General features: G+C 47.1%; 1 protein-coding gene across 1 annotated transcript in view; it reads right to left on the reverse strand.

Moving 5' to 3' along the window:
* The window catches only part of myo15b (myosin XVB), a 461255-nt gene that overhangs the window by 333755 nt on the left and 108087 nt on the right, over positions 1-19413 (reverse strand). The window contains exons 15-16 of the mRNA XM_078529125.1: positions 14353-14484; positions 5093-5218 (exon numbers count right to left, since the gene is read on the reverse strand). Coding sequence (XP_078385251.1) covers positions 5093-5218; positions 14353-14484 — 258 coding nt within the window. The remainder of the gene's footprint in view (positions 1-5092; positions 5219-14352; positions 14485-19413) is intronic.

Consider the following 19413-nt stretch of genomic DNA (forward strand, 5'->3'; position numbering starts at 1 on the left):
ATGGAGTGAATCGAATTGGCTGAAGACTGGCATCTGTGATGCTGGGGACCTCCGGAGGAGGCTGAGATGGATCATCCACTCAGCACTTCTGGCTGAAGTTTGTAGTAAATGCTTCAACCTTATCTTTTGCACTGACGTGCTGGGCTCCCCCATCATTGAGGATGGGGTATTTGTGGAGCCTCCTCCTCCAGTGAGTTGTTTCATTTTCCACCACCATTCACGGCTGGACGTGGTAGGACTGCAGAGCTTAGATCTGATCTGTTGGTTGTCGGATCGCTTAGCTCTGTCTATCACTTGCTGCTTATGCTGTTCGGCACACAAGTATTCTTGTGTTATAGCTTCACCAGGTTGACGCTGAATTTTTAGGTATGCCTGGTGTTGCTCCTGGATTGCCCTCCTGCACTCCTCATTGAACCAGGTTGATCCTCTGTCTTGATGGTGATGATAGAGTGGGGGATATGCCGGCCATGAGGTTACAGATTGTGTTTGAGTTAAATTCTGCAGCTGCTGATGGCCCACAGCGCCTCTGGATGACCAAGAGGGTGTGAGCAGTATCAGGGGTACGTGGAGGAGGGGGAGAGCAGTGTCAGGGGTATGTGGAGGAGGGGGAGAGCAGTGTCAGGGGTATGTGGAGGAGGGGGAGAGCAGTGTCAGGGGTATGTGGAGGAGGGGGAGAGCATTGTCAGGGGTATGTGGAGGGGATGAGCAGTGTAGAGGGTATGTGGAGGGGATGTGCAGTTTCGGGGGTACATGGACGGGGTGGGAAGGTCAGGGGTATGTGGAAGGGGTGAGCAGCGTCGGGGGTACGTGGAAGGGTTGAGCAGCGTCGGGGGTACGTTGGGGGGGGTGAGCAGTGTAGGGGTGCATGGAGGATGTGAGCTGTGTAGGGGTACGTGGAGGGGGGAGCATTGTAGGTGGTACGTGGAGAGGGGTGAGCAGTGTAGGGGTATGTGGAAGGGGTGAGCAGTGTCAGGGGTACGTGGAAGGGGTGAGCAGTGTCAGGGGTACGTGGAAGGGTGAGCAGTGTAGGGGTACGTGGAGAGGGGTGAGCAGTGTAGGGGGTACGTGGAAGGGGTGAGCAGTGTAGGGGTGCGTGGAGGGGGTGAGCAGTGTAGGGGGTACGTGGAGAGGGGTGAGCAGTGTCAGGGGTACGTGGAGGGGGGTGAGCAGTGTAGGGGTACGTGGAGAGGGGTGAGCAGTGTCAGGGGTACGTGGAGAGGGGTGAGCAGTGTCAGGGGGTACGTGGAGGGGGGTGAGCAGTGCAGGGGTACGTGGAGGGGGGTGAGCAGTGTAGGGTGTATGTGGAGAGGGGTGAGCAGTGTAGGGGGTACATGGAGAGGGGTGAGCAGTGTCAGGGGTACGTGGAGGGGGGTGAGCAGTGCAGGGGTACGTGGAGGGGGGTGAGCAGTGCAGGGGTACGTGGAGAGGGGTGAGTAGTGTAGGGGTACGTGGAGGGGGGTGAGCAGTGTAGGGGTACATGGAGGGGGGTGAGTAATGTAGGGGTACGTGGAGGGGGGTGAGCAGTGTCAGGGGTACGTGGAGGGGGGGAGCACTGTAGGGTGTATGTGGAGAGGGGTGAGCAGTGTAGGGGGTATACGGAGGGGGGTGAGCAGTGTAGGGGTACGTGGAGGGGGGTGAGCAGTGTAGGGGTACGTGGAGGGGGGTGAGCAGTGTAGGGTGTATGTGGAGAGGGGTGAGCAGTGTAGGGGGTACATGGAGAGGGGTGAGCAGTGTCAGGGGTATGTGGAGGAGGGTGAGCAGTGTAGGGGTACGTGGAGGGGGGTAAGCAGTGTAGGGGGTACATGGAGAGGGGTGAGCAGTGTCAGGGGTATACGGAGGGGGGTGAGCAGTGTAGGGGTATGTGGAAGGGGTGAGCAGTGTCAGGGGTATGTGGAGGGGGGTGAGCAGTGTCAGGGGTACGTGGAGAGGGGTGAGCAGTGTAGGGGGTACGTGGAGGGGGGTGAGCAGTGTAGGGGTATGTGGAGGGGGGTGAGCAGTGTAGGGGGTACGTGGAGAGGGGTGAGCAGTGTAGGGTGTACGTGGAGGGGGGTGAGCAGTGTAGGGGTACGTGGAGGGGGGTGAGCAGTGTCAGGGGTACGTGGAGGGAAGTGAGCAGCGTCAGGGGTACGTGGAGAGGGGTGAGCAGCGTCAGGGGTACGTGGAGAGGGGTGAGCAACGTCGGGGGTACGTGGAGAGGGGTGAGCAGCGTCAGGGGTACGTGGAGGGGGGTTAGCAGTGTCAGGGGTATGTGGAGAGGGGTGAGCAGCGTTGGGGGTACGTGGAGAGGGGTGAGCAGCGTTAGGGGTACGTGGAGGGGGGTGAGCAGTGTCAGGGGTACGTGGAGGGGGGTGAGCAGTGTCAGGGGTATGTGGAAGGGGTGAGCAGTGCAGGGGTATGTGGAGGGGGGTGAGCAGTGTAGGGGTATGTGGAGGGGGGTGAGCAGTATAGGGGTACGTGGAGGGGGGTGAGCAGTGTCAGGGGTACATGGAGAGGGGTGAGCAGTGTAGGGGTATGTGGAAGGGGTGAGCAGTGTAGGGGTATGTGGAAGGGGTGAGCAGTGTCAGGGGTACGTGGAGAGGGGTGAGCAGTGTAGGGGTATGTGGAGAGGGGTGAGCAGTGTAGGGGTACGTGGAGAGGGGTGAGCAGTGTAGGGGTACGTGGAGAGGGGTGAGCAGTGTAGGGGTATGTGGAGGGTGGTGAGCAGTGTTTTGGTATGTGGAGGGTGGTGAGCAGTGTAGGGGTATGTGGAGAGGGGTGAGCAGTGTAGGGGTATGTGGAGAGGGGTGAGCAGTGTAGAGGTACGTGGAGAGGGGTGAGCAGTGTAGGGGTACGTGGAGAGGGGTGAGCAGTGTAGGGGTATGTGGAGGGTGGTGAGCAGTGTTTTGGTATGTGGAGGGTGGTGAGCAGTGTAGGGGTATGTGGAGAGGGGTGAGCAGTGTAGGGGTATGTGGAGAGGGGTGAGCAGTGTAGGGGTACGTGGAGAGGGGTGAGCAGTGTAGGGGTACGTGGAGAGGGGTGAGCAGTGTAGGGGTATGTGGAGGGTGGTGAGCAGTGTTTTGGTATGTGGAGGGTGGTGAGCAGTGTAGGGGTATGTGGAGAGGGGTGAGCAGTGTAGGGGTACGTGGAGAGGGGTGAGCAGTGTAGGGGTATGTGGAGGGGGTTGAGCAGTGTCAGATTGGAGGCTGAGCACCTTTTGGAATGTGGGTTTGAGGGGCCGGGGGGAACCTAACAAAGAAAGGCCCATTTCAAGACCGTGGAAGTGAATGACCAGACGACAGGCCTTCAGGGGCGTGTCTTCTATTCATGTTGTAAAAAGGGAGTGGCTTTGCTGAAATTGCACTTCACTACTGGGCCCCCCCCAACTCTGCTCGGCAATGGACTGAAGCAGAGGCAGGACAGGAAGGTCCAATGGTCCAATGTGTAAAGCTAAGGGCGATGTTTTAAACATGGTCAGTGGCATGTAGCCTCACTCAGTCACTGACCAGTAGATCTGGACCATGAATACAATCTTCACCTACAGGGCATGTGCAGCATAATAGTCCCCAGTAACCTGTTATTCTGGTTGGCAAAATACAAGTGTGCTCAGGTTACTGGAGATTAACCAGTTAAAACTAAGCTTCTCATCAGTACAGAGCATGGGTAAACTTTGCACTGCTGCTCTATTCTGGATCTTTTGAGGCATTGGCTCTGGGCTTTTCAGGAACTAGTCAGAAGAAACCCAGCTCCCAGTAGCAGATTCTCCAGGTTCCAGTGATAAGTTTAGCCTGTTTAGTCAATCACTAAGAATGCTCTGAATGCAATCGATGTTAGAGACTAGATTACTGGAACTCCCAACTCCCAAATTTAGTTCCAATCTTCCCTCATTGACCTGATTTAGCCTTCCCTAAAAGGAGCTGGGAAAGGAAACTGGGAAGAGAAAATCAAGCTTCTTGGAGATATTCTTAACAGTGCAGGAGATGTAAGAGCTGTACAGAGACCAGAGAAGATAATCAAGAACATGATCAGATGAGAAAGGACTAGGAAGCAGCCAAAGGGAAGAGGTGAAAGTGGTTGATTGGATCATAGAGACGTGAAGAAGAAACTGCAAGATTTTTATTTCCATATTGAAGGACAAGGTTCTGTAACACTTCAACATCCTAACTCTTCAACTAATACATGACAACAGAAATAGAGGTAGCAGCATTGAAGGTGGCTGGTCTGAAAGAGAGTTGATGAATGTGGAACAGATTGCTCAGCATAACAGTGGATAAGGTTGTGTGGCAATCATTATTGTGGAGAAGCAGCAAAATGAGAGAGGCGATAGAACATGGGAAGACCCACAATTCATGAAAAAAGGATCAAGGACTACAGATTAAATAGATAGATTTAAGAGGAAGCTAAATAGCTGATGGAAGGCCATATAATGTCAACTGGTTCAGAAAATATATTGCCAGACCCAATCAGAAACTTTGGAAAAGGAAATATCCAATACAATACCAATTTGTTAAAGTGTTTAAGAGTAAAATCAGAGAGCTATATAGATAGGCAGGAGGGTCACCATTGCCTTGCCAAAAAATAAGATTCTGAAATCAAGAATGAAACAGGAACCTCCATAAACATGCAACGTGATGTCCAATAGCAGTTTCCATAAGAGAGGGAAGACATTAAATGGGCTTTCTTAGTGATAAGAGGAACAAAATTGCTAAGTAAAATGAAAGTTGGAGTGAATGTAAGATGAACCGTATGGAGAGAACAGAACAGAAACGGGTTTGGAGAAAAGCATCATGAGCACGACAAGTTACTTGTCAAAATTAAAAAAAGGTTAGAATTACAGCAGAAAAAAGCCACAAAGACACTTGACCTTTCTGCGACAGTGTAATGGAAATTTACTCTGCATAACCCATGCTGTACATGCCCTGGGAGTGTTTGGTGGGACAGTGTAGAGGGATCTTTACTCTGTATCTAACCCAGTATTGCACCTGTTCTGGGAATGTTCGACAGGATAATGATATAATAGTTGGAATGACTTTATATTCTCAGCATTGAGAACCATTAAAGTTCAAATTCACAAATTAAAAAGACAAATGTTGATTAAATTAATATTTTCACTTACCTGGTATGTTACTGCACCAGCATAGTGTCTAATTGTAAAAACTGGTAGGGGCAACTTGGGTTTCACATACCAGGGATTGTTGCTGTGCTGGTAGTGACATTTCTGGAGGAAGGTGTGATCTGTAGCCTTAAAATAAAAACACAACACAAATCAGAGTACAGTCATCATTTACACAAAACTGATCCCCAGCATCTCACTCAGTACAGATTGTTCTTGTTCGATTGTCTGTAGTTAAGCTCAGTTGAATTGGTTCAGCATCCTTTCACTAAGATGGCTTTGATCTGTTTTTTCGCTCAGTTCTGTTATTTGATTTTAGTTTAGCTTAACTGTTTTGGCACTTTGCCTGGTTTGGATTAGATTAGCTCATTTTGCCTGGTCTGCTTTCTGTGGGGCTGTCCTAGTTTAGTTTTCTTTGACTGAGTTGGTTCAGCCTGCCTATGATGGCTGACCTATTGCTGGATTGAAGTGGCTTTGTTCTCTTTGGCTGGATTGGCTTGGTTTGATTCTCTTTAGGTGGATTAATTCAGTTAGGTTGGTATAGTGTGGTTCAGTGTGGCTGTTTGTTTTGGCTGGTTTGTGATTGGCAATTTCTTAGTGTTGTCTCTGTTAGACCTGTCTCTGTTACTTTAGCTCAGTTCAGTGTTAGCAGGTGTTTCAGTTCTCATTAGCTGGTTTAGCTTGGTTCACTTTGCCTGTCTCAGGAGGTGTCAGCTGTGGCTCAGTTCATAGCACCCTCGCCTTTGAATCAGAGGGTTGTGGGTTCATGTCCCACTCCTGGAAACCAAGAACTGTGATTGTACTCAAAAGAGTTGCCTGTCTCAGTTCAGTGTTGCTGTGTCTATTCAGCTCTTCCATTGAGTTGCTTTAATTTGAGGTTGGTTTTCTGCGTGGTCCGAAGCTGTAATAAATAAAATATGCTGGTTGGAAGCCCCTAATGGTAAATTTCTGCCATGTTGGTCTTGGACAAGTGTGGGTTAGTTAAAAAATGCCAACATGGATTTTTTAAAGGCAAATAGTGTTTAAAAAAATTGAGCTTTTTGCTGAGGCATAGCTGAAGCCCATCGAATAAAAGGGACAATGGCAGCAAGTCCACAAAGTTGGCAAAATGACAGGGCAAAGTCATGGTGAACAGTTGTTTTTGGACTGGAGGAAGGTTTATACTGAGATTCCCTAGGGACAGGTACTAGGATCACTGCTTTTACATTTTGGAAGGAAGAACGATGAGAGGCAATATAAAATAATGGGTACAATCTTAAAATAATGTAGTAACAGAGAGACCTGGAGGCAAATATACACAAATCGTTGAAGGTGTCAAGTTGAGAAAATGATTAAAAAGGTATATGGGATCCTGGGCTTTATAAATAGAGGCATAGAGTACAAAATCAAAGAACTTATGCTGAACCTTTAGAAAGCTCTGTTTATGTCACAACGAGAGTATTTAGTCCAGTTCTAATCACCACACTTTAGGTGGGATGTGAGGGTCCTTGAGAGGCTGCAGACGAGATTTACCGAAATGGTGCCAGGGATGAGGGATTCTAGCTACAAGGTTAGGTTGGAGAAGGCAGGATTATTTTCATTGGAGCAAAGGAAATTTGATAGAGGTGTACAAGATTATGGCAGGTTTGGATAAGGTAGACAGGGAACAAATTTGCTGATGGTACAAGGACTGGGGGATACAGGCTAAAGGTTTTAGGCAAGAAATGCAGGGGGATGGGAGGAAGGATTTTTTTATTCAGTGAGTGGTAATGACCTGGAACAACTGCTGCACACAAGGATGATGGAAGCATAGATGATTCATGATTTCAAAAGGAAATTGGGTGGATGCTTGAAGGAAATAAATTTGCAGGGCTGCAGAGGTAGAGAGGGGCTGGGGGTAGGGGAGCTGTGGAATAGGATTGACTGGATTGCTCCAGGGAAAATCGACAGACTCAATAGCCAAATGGCTCCTTCTGTACTGTAAAAGGATTAACTTATGAGAAGGCTGTATCAAAGACTGGTTCAGTCAAAATTGGAGTGTCTGGTTCTGGGCACTGTACTTTAAGAAGGATGTAAAGGCTTTAGAGAGATTGCAGAAAGGATTCACGAGAATGGTTTCATGGGTGAGGGGCTTCAGTTACGTGCTACATTGGAAAAGCTGGGGCTGTTCACTCTAGAAAAGAAGATTGAGAATGAGATTTGATAGAGGTGTTCAAAATCATGAGGGGACTGGACAGAATAGAGAGAGAGAATATGTTCCCATTGGCAGAAAAGTCTAGAAACAGAGACTGATCTAAGGTTAATGGAAGAAGAACTGAAAAATGACATGAGGAAAAAGATTTTTGTTTGTATGAGTGGTTTAGATCTTGAATGCACTGCCTGAGAGTGTGGTGGAGGCAGATTCAGCTGGGGCTTTCAGAAGGAGTATTGTGTGCAGTTCTGGTCACCTAACTACAGGAAGGATATCAGTAAGATTGAGAGAGTGCAGAGAAGATTTACTAGGATGTTGCCGGGTCTTAAGGAGTTGAGTTACAGGGAAAGATTAAACAGGTTAGGACTTTATTCCTTGGAGCATAGAAGAATGAGGGGAGATTTGATAGAAGTTTACAAAATTATGAGGGGTATAGACAGAGTAAATGCGAGTAGGCTCTTTCCACTTAGATTAGGAGAGATAAACACGAGAGGACATGGCTTTAGGGTGAAAGGGGAAAGGTTTAGGGGGAACATTAGGGGGAACTTCTTCACTCAGAGAGTGGTGAGAGTGTGGAATGAGCTACCATCTGACATGGTAAATGCGGGCTCACTCTTAAGTTTTAAGAACAAATTGGATAGATACATGGATGGGAGAGGTCTGGAGGGTTATGGACTAGGTGCAGATCAATGGGACTAGCAGAATAATATTTCGGCACAGACTAGAAGGGCAGAATGGCCTGTTTTCTGTGCTGTAGTGTTCTATGGTTCTATGGTTCTAAGGGAATTGGGTATTAATTAAAGGGAATGAAATGTGTAGAGTTATGAGGTAAGGGTGGAGGTGTAGGACTCACTGGATTGCTGTTGCAGGGAAGTGACATGGTCTCTCCAGGCTGTATGGCCTCCTTTTGCGTTGTAACCATTTTATGGTTCTATGTTTAAAGGGGGAGTTTGATAAGTTTTGGTTTCAGTCATTTCTTTGATTTATATTCCAAGAGGAATCACTTGTCCATCACTGTGTATACAACTCAATCTGCCTACAGCTGGAAACATAGTTGTGAAACAACCAGCAAAGGACTGGCCCAAATAAACAGGGGCAAGTGTTCTTCATCAGTGACACAAATGTTTGAGTCCATGTCCCACCTTGACTCTGGCCCAAAATCTTCCAGTCATTGGCGGAGAGGGTGTGCCCAGCACATGCTTTTGAAGATGGGAGCCGGATGCATGTGTCAAAACCAATAACTGTGTTGTATATGATTACGCTGAACCGTGAGCCACAGTGCACACAAATACCACAAGTACCCACGCATCATACAAAAACCAACGGACACCTAAAAGTAAATACTTCATATATACAAAATAGCAACACTCTATGCAAAAGTACAAGCATCCCTTCCCCTTCAACCTTTAGCCTCCCCTAACCTCTCCCCCTCCCATTCACTCCCTGCCCTTTCCCTGAAACCTTGGAAGCTCTGGCCCTGTACATTCACAGTCTTGACTGACTGGTGACAGGTGGATTCTTAATGTCAAAATTCACCCATCAGGGGGCAACCTTTCTCAATTCTCCATGAGAGGTTTAAAGAATTGAATTCATGTGTCAGCAGTCACTCGATTGGTAGCACGCTCTCCTCCAAGTCAAAAGGTTGCAGTTTCAAGTCCCACTGTAAAGACTTAAGCACAAAATATAGGCTCACACTCCAGTGCAGAACTGAGTGAATATTGCCCACTGAATACTGGAGGTGATCATTCAGATGAGATGTTAAACTGAGGGTGTGGATGGCACTATTCGAAAAAGTATAGGTGAGTGTTTCATATGATGGTGACGGGGTTGCTGGAGTTAAGGACAGGAGGGGGGTTAATTTAAACAGCACAAATTTCTCCCTTCACCCACCCACCCATAAACAGAAAGGTGTTTTTGATTTGCTTCCCCCTTTTATAAGCGGTGGCGTATTTCCCAACCCCTCAGTTTTAGTGTGATCCAATATTCTATTAATAACCCCACAGCAAACCTGAGATAGGGTGAACTCAAAGGGTTGGTTTATTTACACACACTCAAACCAAGGGAGGAGGGAAGTAACATTGCCTTCTTTACATTCATACAGTAAAAAAGGGATGGAAAAAAGAAAGATTTACAGTGCAGAGATCACAGAGATAAAAAGTATTGTTTCACACAAAGATGAATCAATGTTGTAGGCGATGGTACAGGTGTTCCAGCAGAAAACAGTGTAGATGGGGGCAGTTTTCGGCCAGGGCAGAGCCCCTTTTCTGTGAGGCTGCTCGTAGGATGGTAAAATGGCAGACTGAGTTTACAGTACAGCAGGGCAACATAACTGGTTCCACCAGCTAGAGGTCCCTATCACATGACTCCCATCTCTCCACACCACCTTTGACAAAGGACATGTATCCCTCATCTGGGTCCCCGAGGTTCTTGAATGTCCCAGCCATTAAGAATTAAAAGGAAGGTTGCGAGACCCTCTGTCCGAGCAGACTAGCAGACTTCGGTTGGCCAGATGGGTTCTAAAGTGCAGATGGCCTTTGTATAGTTCTCTTTGAGCTTGGTCTGTGAAGCCCACAGTGGGGTCATTAGTGTCTCTCCAGGGATAACAAGGTGAAACTTTCTTCAATACTGCCAGGTAGCTCTTTTTGTTAGACGGTCACAGATAGACATAGAGTCAGTCATTTTATAAGGTCCTTTTCCAGGCTTTAAAATTTTAGAAATAGTCATGAGGGTATCTATATATATTCTATAAAAATACACAGGGTGAGGTCTTAGTCCCCTCACACTGGCTTCTGGTGTGTGTGGCCTATCTTGTTTAGAGAGACTAGTCTTACTCTGGCACTTGTTTCAAACTGGTTTATTAACACTATAGTTAAGTTAGGTTACAGAGTAGGTATGTCTCTCCTGATTACAGAGTGTTCCATCCTCTCTCCCAAGTGCCTAGCACATGACTGTTGCTTTCACTGATACTTCATGGTCTACATCACTCATTAGAATAGCTATTCTAATAACCCATTACACTGTACCTCCCCCCATCTATTCCATCAACTTAACAACAATATGAAACTATATTTAAACTATTTACATTGCATTTCTGTAACTCCCTTTTACAGCTACAGATTCTACCCAACTCCTACTCCCACTCTTCCCCTCCTCACCCCTCCTCACCACCCCCCCCTCCCCCAACCACACCCCCACCGCAAGTCACCATTAAGAGTCTCCCACAGTGATGATGTCTTGGAGACATACGGGTGTTCCTCTGCTCCTTGGAGGACATCATCAACAGCAAAATGGGACAGCAACTTCACAGCTGCTCGTAATTGGAGTGTAAACTCCAGGACCTCTGAATTGTAAGGACCGTGGAACCTTACCAATGAAAGACTGATCCAAGAGAGAAGACTGAAGGACAGCAACACTTGGACTCTCTTCAAATAGAAGAGAAGAAATTTGGACTTTCTCAGGAATCTTCTGCTCCCTCGAAGCACACTGGGGAAAGACCACAGATGAAGAATCTTCAACTCCCAATGAAGATTCTCACAGCCATATCATTCACTGCTGCATTGAGAATGAAAAAGATATTGAAGATCTGAGATTCCAACGAATCAGGACTATGAGAAGAAGAATGACGAAATTCCTGTCGGCATGTAGGAAACGAAGAAGAGATAGGTTCTTGATGATATTTTGGAAAAGATATTCACTTTCTGTAGGCAGTGGTAACTTTGCCACACATTTCACTGTGTGAAACTGCTCCACCTTGGGCAACGGGAAGAATTGTTGAGGATAAGAAGATAAAATAACACTATTCTTGACATTAGGATGATTCTCTAAGATGATAAGATGAAGAATTTCCATTCAGGGTTCTGAAGCTGTAGAAGCTCTGAAGATTTTGCCATGGCTTCTGTTCTGAAGAACAGATCTAGTGGGAAGACGATTTTCAGCATGGGCTGAAGCATGGGCGTCAATTTACTTTCCCCAAGGAAACAGGTGCTACCAACTCTCTGGCAGAGAGATCCTACGGACTCAAGCATGGAGTCAAGCATGTTGTTCTCCTGGACAACATTTGGCTAACCAGTGATACACAAGGCATCGCATTGGTAGGTTCAGTGGGACGAAGATCTGAATGCTGCTCAGCCACTGACTGCTCAAAAAAGAAAATAGCAACTTCATATGGTTTGGCTGTCAAGTGGGACAGCGTATTAACCTTTAGGGCCTCATCTTCCAATGGATCACTCAGAGCTACGGCGGCCTCTTCCTCATTCTTCAGGAAAGAACCAACCCAGGTCCAAAAGGTCTTCTTGTAGATGGCCAATGTCTGCCGGAGTGCTTTCTTATCCCCCTCCTCCTTTAACACTAACAACCCCACCACCAGCATATGAAACACTCACCTATACTTCTTCGAATAGTGCCACCCGCATGAGGGGGCAGACAGGGCCTCGGTTTAACATCTCAATCCAACAGCGGGCAGTATTCACTCAGTATTCACTGGAATGTGAGCCTATATTTTGTGCTTTCAGTGCCACCTCTTGCCTAGCTTCGTAAAGAATGGAGAGATCCATTACCTTAATATTCCCCCAGGGTCTAGTGGATGGTGTCTGTGATGGAAAGGAAATCACTGCTGACTGAGTAAACCTCTTCAGCTGCTATAGGCTGGAAATCCACTGGTTCTACATAAATCTTCAGAAATTCTTCCATGAAAGGCATCAAGGTCAAATGCAGGTCATCATCTGGTTTTCCAGAATACCCAGTAGTACGCCAACATCTCCACTCAATAAGGATGTGTGCTGATTGATTATCTCTATGTTGTTCACAATCTGTCGTCTCTTGTAATGAAGAGGAGTGATTAGCCTGCCTTTTACTGGAAAGGTTGTGCTATCTGGACCTTGCATCTGATGGATGGAGAGCGACGGAAGCCATCCAGATGATCAGCTAGTATGTTAATACCAGCTACGGTGTCAATTTTAAAGTTGGTGCCGAAGCCTTTAACTTGCACTGTGACTGACCAATAGTTTTGATTAAGACCATTTACTTCCCCTAGAAACCCCGTAATTTCGTCTTTGTCATGGTTTCTAATTTCTTGGATGGAATGCGCCTCAAATATTTCCTTGTCTTCTTCCTCACTTAAAGGTGTTGGACTTGAGAAGCATTTAAAATGTCCAGTCTTCCCACACTGGAAGAATTTTGCCACCCCTGCTGGACAGTCTTGGCGCCTGTGTCATTTCTTTGCATCACAACATAAGCATCTCAAAATGGCCGCTGTGGGATTTCCTGTCTTCTTGCCCATTTTAGTGGGCTTTTGAGTGGGTGGAGCCATTGCCCTTGGGCCTACCCAGTAAAAAGAATAATCTAGAGCCTCAGTGCCTCGACAGATCATAGCCTGGCTTAGCTCTCTGAGTGCGGCCTGCGTAGCATATTGAACCGCTTGCTCGATTATGAGGTTCTGTGGCAGACTAAAATATGTGTCGAAGGCTTTAAGGTCAGTGTCAAAGCCTGCGGAGGTCCCTTCCACCCGTCTCAAGAGGATACTGTCGGCAACCAGTCCTACAGGTAGCGGAATAAACTAACCTGGTGCTGCTGCTCCTTAGCATGCAATTCCGATGCTGCTGGGTGCCTGAGGAAGTTTTTCTTCCAAAACTCCCAACTCTGGCCTCTGTGTGGGCCCTTAAAGTCTTTAGACTGCTTCGGAAAAGGCAGTGGCTGCTCAACTGCTACAGGCACCACTACCAGTTTCCAGTTTGCCTCTTTCTTAGGGATGTGTTCAGATTCTTACTTCTATGAGGTTTTCTTGCACTTTCTTGCCATGGTCCCATCGATGGCACCAGCCCTTGGTTAGATTGGTGTCACCACCGCTGCTACCATGTTTCATATGCTGGTGGCGTGGTTGCTGGCTTCTGGTATGTATAGCCTAACGTATCTAGAGAAACTGTAGTCTTACTCTGGTACTTGCTCCAAACTGGTTTATTAACATTACGTATAAGATAGGTTACAGAGTGTGTCTCTCATGAGTACAGAATGTTCCATCCTCTCTCCCGAGTGTCTAGCACATGATTGCTGATGTTGCTGTCACGTCATGGTCTACATCAGTCAGCATAGCTATTCTATTAACTCATTACATGACAGTGAGCTTTCTCCACTGTGTCATGGTCAATATCTATTCCATATTATTATAGCAGATTATCTAGTCATTATCTAATTTTATGTTTTTGGGATCTTGCTATATATGATGAGATGCATCTACTGTGTGGGTGGAGAGTGTTGATATGCTTTCCACCTTTCTGTGCTAATTTGCTTCTCTTTTTCAGCCTAAACCGCTGGCTCACAGCAATGTAAAAAAAGGAGACACAAATATGTAAGTCTCTCCCTATCAATACACAGCTTCTCCATCGGTAAGTCCTCAGCTGTGCCTCCTCGTGGTGACACACAGAAATTGGACCCCTCGCAGCCCCAGGCTAAAGTTTCAGAGGAACTCAGAGGAGGTTTGGCCCCCAGACATGCAGTGTGCAGGCCCACCAGCATGTGGACATGTCCTGACACTTATGAATCAAACTCCCAGCTATGGGTGAATAGCTCCACTGGCTTGTGGATACCCTGGGGAGTTGAAAGCTAAGGGAGTAAACCCCGAATGATGTCTAAATACGTCATCCTTCCGGCAACCCCTGCAACCAAGCCGGTGCCAAATGTAGTGCTTTACATCCCTTTGGACTTAACCAGGGAGGTGGAGAGGAGATCCTGACATTTGGGCAGCCCAGGGTCTCCACAAATTTTACCCAGGCTTACACCCTGGAGAGGACATTCCAATTTGACTCCAGAGCTGTGTATAAATTGGCTGCATGTTCCTACATTACAACAGTGACTTCACTTCTAAAGTATTTAAAATACTTTGGGACATGCTGAAGTCATGAAAATCACGACAGAAATTGAAGTCTTTCTTTTGCCACTGGGGCAATATCAACTTTGTGCACAAGTGCGGAGAGAAGGAAGGAATGTTGGGGATGTCATGGGACACATCAAAGCAGCTGGTGAACCACAGGTGACCTATGGGTCACACCTGGGACACACCCCCTCCCCACCAGTTTGAGATTTGTAAAGTCCATCTGACCTGAGGCAAGTTGGTTTGGTCATCCAGAATCCGGAGAATTCCATGAGGTTTGGCTGTGATGAGGTCTAAGCAATTCTGTCGATCAGAGACAGGAATGAAAGCCCAATCAATCTGCTCCTGGGAATATTCCTCCTGAGGGGCATGGAGGGAGAGAAGTTAATTGTCAAATCCACCTTTCTGAGGAAGCCTCAACAAAGTTTATGAAGATCTGAGATTGTAAAGTTCAGTCATAAACATAGTGCCTGACATAGCAAAAAACCATAGATCCTTAGAGATTCACTGCACGAGGAGGCCATTCAGCTTATCATGTCTGTACCAGATCTTTACTAGACCAATCAAAAATGGATCCCAATGCACAACCTTCTCCCCATGGCCTGGTATCATTACGACATCTAAAGACATGAAAGATGTCAAAATTCAGATAGCCAAGTCGTGAAGGGTGGAATGCTCAAGACAAATCTTTATTCACTGATTAGTTTTTATTTGCAGAGGTGCATATATATCATACACCTCCAATAGTACAGCCCTCTTTAAACCTGCTCCTATAGAAAGGAACACAGGTGAGTTCCCAATTCCTACCCACCACCCGAATACAATTAACACCAAATTGATATACAATTAACAAAAGACAGTCCCTAAATACATGTTCCTCCACTTCAAATATTTATCCAATTTTTGTTTAAAAGACGCTTATCCAATCCACGTAGCGATGCATTTCATACCCCAATAGCCCTTCATACAAAGTCATTTCTCCAAATCTCTTTCCTCATTCTCTTAAATTGTTGACCCCTTGACACCGACTACCCAATCGGAAGAAACTGACCCCAGCATGAGACTTAGGGGAGGTGGTGGCGTCCTAGTCACAGCACTAATAATCCAGAGGCCCAGGCTAATACTCTGGAGATATTAGTTCAAATCCCACCATAGCAGCTGGTGGAATGTAAATTCAATTAATTAATAATATGGAATATAAAGTTAGTCTCAGTAATGAAACTCATGAAATTATCATTGATTGTCATAAAAACCCATCTGGTTCAGTCAAAGGAAATCTGCCATCCTTACCTGGTCTGGCCGACATGTGGCTTGCGATCCACCTTAATGTGGTTGATTCTTACCCGCCCTCAGAAATGGCCTAGCAGTTATGAAACTGCTACAGAAAAGTCAAAATGGAATGAAACTGGATGGACCACCTGGCATCGCCCTAGGCACCAGAAACAACACAGTACACTCAGCCCTGTCACACCTGTAAAGTCCTCCTTCCGAACATCTGGGGACATGTACTAAAATTGGGAGAACTGTCCCACAGACCAGTCAAGAAACAGCCTGATATAGTCACTCACAGAATAATACCTCACAGACAATGTCCCAGACACCAACGTGGCATCCCTGGGTATGTCCTGTCCCACCAGCAGGGCAGATCCACCAGAGGTGGTGGCACAGTGGTATACAGTCGAGAGGGAGTTGCCCTGGGAGTCCTCAACATTGCCTCTGAACCCCATGAAGTCTTATGGCATCAGGTCAAACATGGGCAAGGAAACCTGCTTATTGCTACCTATCGCGCCCCCTCAGCTGATGAATCAGTACTCTTCCATGTTGAACACCAATTGAAAGAAGCAATGAAGATGGCAAGGGCACAGAATGTACTCCGGGTGAGAAACTTCAATGTCCATTACCAAGCGTGACTCGGTAGCACCATGACTGACTGAGCTGGCCGAGTTCTAAAGTCTGCGGCAGGTAGTGAGGGAACGAACAAAAGGGAAAAGCCTACTCAATCTCGTCCTCACCAATCCACTTGTTGCAGATGCGTCTGTCCATGATAGTATCAGCGGGAATGACCATCACACAGTCCTTATTGGAGACGAACACCCATATTCACATTGAGGATACCCTCCATCGTGTTGTATGGCACTACCACCATACTAAATGATTTTACAAAGATCTAGCAACTCAAAACTAGGCAACCACGAGGTGCTGTGGACCATCAACAGCAGCAATATTGTATTTAACCACAATTTATAACCTCATGGCCCAGTATTGCCCCACTCTACCATTACCGTCAAGCTAGGAGATCAACTCTGGCTCAATGAAGAGTGCAGGAGGACATGCCAGGAGCAGAACCAGGCATTGCTGAAAATGAGGTGTCAACCTGGTGAAGCTACAACACAGGACTATTTGCGTGCCAAACAGCAGAAGCAGCAAATGATAGACAGAGCTAAGCAATCCCAGAACCAATGGATCAGATCTACGCTCTGCAGACCTCCCACATCCAGTTATGAACAATGGTGGACAATAACTAATTGGAAGAGGAGGGCTTCACAAATATCCCCATCCTTAATGATGAAGGAGCCCAGCACATCAGTGCAAAAGATAAGGCTGAAGCATTTGCAACAATCTTCAGCCAGAAGTGCCGAGTGGATGATCTATCTCAGCCTCCTCCAGAGGTTCCCAGCATCACAGGTACCAGTCTTCAGCCAATTTGATTCACTCCACGTGGTATCAAGAAACAGCTGAAGGTAACTGGATAGTGCAAAGGCTATGGGCCCTGACAATATTCTGGCAATAGTACTGAAGATTGAGCTCCAGAACTTGCCGCACCCCTAGCCAAGTTGTTCCAGTACAGCTACAACACTGCATCTACCCAGTTATGTGGAAAATTATCCAGGTATCCAGGTATGTCCTATACACAAAAAGCAGGACAAATCCAACCTGGCCAATTACCGCCCCATCAATCTACTCTCGATCATCAGTAAAGTAATGGAAGGGGTCAAGTGCTATCAAGCGGCACTTGCTTAGCAATAACCTGCCCACTGACGCCCGGTTTGGTTTCCACCAGGGCCACTCAGTTCCTGACCGCATTGCAGCCTTGGTTCAAATATGGACAAATGAGCTGGACTAAAGAGGTGAGGTGAGAGTCACTGCCCTTGACATCTAGGCAGCTTTTGACAGAGTGTGGCCTCATGGAGCCCTACGAGCACTGGAGTCAATGGTAGTCAATTCTCCGCTGGTTGGAGTCATACCTGGCACAAAGGAGACTGGTTGTTGACGTTGGAGGTCAATCATCACAGTCCCGGAACATTGCTGCATTTGGACACAGACTGTTTCAGTATCTGAGGAGTCTCAAATGGTGCTGAACATTGTGCAGTCATCAGCAAACATCCCCACTTCTGACCTTATGATGGAAGCAAGATCATTGACAAAGCAGCTGAAGATGGTTATGCCTTGGACACAACCCTGAGGAACTCCTGCAGTGATGCCCTGGAGCTGAGAGGACTGACCTCCAACAACCATAACCATCTTCCTTTGTGCTAGGTATGACTCCAACCAACGGAGTTTTCTCCAATTCCCATTGGCTCCAGTTTTGCTAGGACTCCTTGATGCCACACTCAAGTCAAATGCGGCTTTGACGTCAAGGGCAATCACTCTCACCTCACCTCTGGAGTTCAGCTCTTCTGACCATGTTTGAGCCAAGGCTGCAATTAGGTCAGGAGCTGAGCGGCCCTGGCGGAATCCAAACTGAGCATCAGTGAGCAGGTTATTGCTAAGCAAGTGCTGCTTGATAGTACTGGTGATGACCCTTTCCGCTACTTTACTGATGATCGAGAGTAGACTGATGGGGAGGTAATTGGACGGGTTGGATTTGTCCTGCTTTTTGTGTACATGACATACCTGGGCAATTTTCCACATTGCTGGGTAGATGCCAGTGTTGTAGCTAAATTGGAACAGCTTGGTTAGGAGCACGGCAAGTTCTGAAACACAAGTCTTCAGTGCTATTGTCAGAATATTGTCAGGGACCATAGCATTTTCAGTATCCTGTGCCTTCAGCTGTTTCTTGATATCACGTGGAGTGAATTGAATTCGCTGAAGACTGGCATCTGTGATGCTGGGGACTCCAGAGGAGGCCGAGATGGATCATCCACTCTGCACTTTTGGCTGAAGATTGTAGCAAATGCTTCAGCCTTATCTTTTGCGCTGATGTGCTGGGCTCCCCCATCATTGAGGGTGGGGATATTTGTGGGGCCTGCTCCTCTAGTGAGTTGCTTAATTGTCCACCACCATTCACAGCCGGATGTGGCAGGACTGCAGAGCTTAGATCTGATCTGTTGGTTGTGGAATCGTTTAGCTCTGTCTATCACTTGCTGCTTATGCTGTTTGACACACAAGTAGTCCTGTGTTATAGCTTCACCATGGTGACACCTCATTGTTAGGTGTGCCTGATGCTCCTCCTGCACTCTTCACTGAGCCAGGGTTGATCCCCTGGCTTGATGATGATGGTACAGTGGGGGATATGCCAGATCATGGCGTCACAGTTTGTAGTTGAGTACAATTCTGCTGTTGCTGATGGCCCACAGCATCTCATCGTTACCCAGTCTTGAGTTGTTGCATCTGTTTGAAATCCATCCCATTTAGCACGATGGTAGTGCCACACAACATGATTCTCAATGTGAAAATGGGACTTTGTCTTCACAATGACTGTGTGGTGGTCACTCCTACCAACACTGTCATGGACAGATGCATCTGCAGCAGGCAGGTTGGTGAGGATGAAATCAAGTATGTTTTTCCCTCGTTGGTCCATCACCACTTGCCGCAGGCCCAGTCTAGCAGCTATGTCATTTAGGACTCGACCAATTCAGACAGTAGTGGTGCTACCGAGCCACTCTTGGTGATGGATATTGAAGTCTCCAACCAGAGTACATTCTGCACCCTTGCTACCCTCAGTGCTTCCTCCAAGTGTTGTTCAACATGGAGGAGTATTGATTCATCAGGTGAAGGTGGGAGGAGCGAGGGAGCATGGTGCTGGGTACGTGGTAATCAGCAGGAAGTTTCTCTGCTCCTCTTTGACCTGATGCCATGAGACTTCATGGGGTCTGGAGTCAATGCTGAGGCCTCCCAGGGCAACTCCCTCAACTACCACTATGCTGCCACCTCTGCCACATCTCTCCTGTCGGTGGGGCAGGACATACCCAGGGAGGGTGATGGTGGTGCCTGGGACATTATCTGTAAGGTATGATTCCGTGAGGATGACTATGTCAGGCTATTGCTTGGCTCATCTGTGAGACAGCT

Source organism: Cetorhinus maximus, chromosome 24 (genome assembly GCF_964194155.1).
Source record: "Cetorhinus maximus chromosome 24, sCetMax3.hap1.1, whole genome shotgun sequence".
Taxonomy (NCBI): Eukaryota; Metazoa; Chordata; class Chondrichthyes; order Lamniformes; family Cetorhinidae; genus Cetorhinus; species Cetorhinus maximus.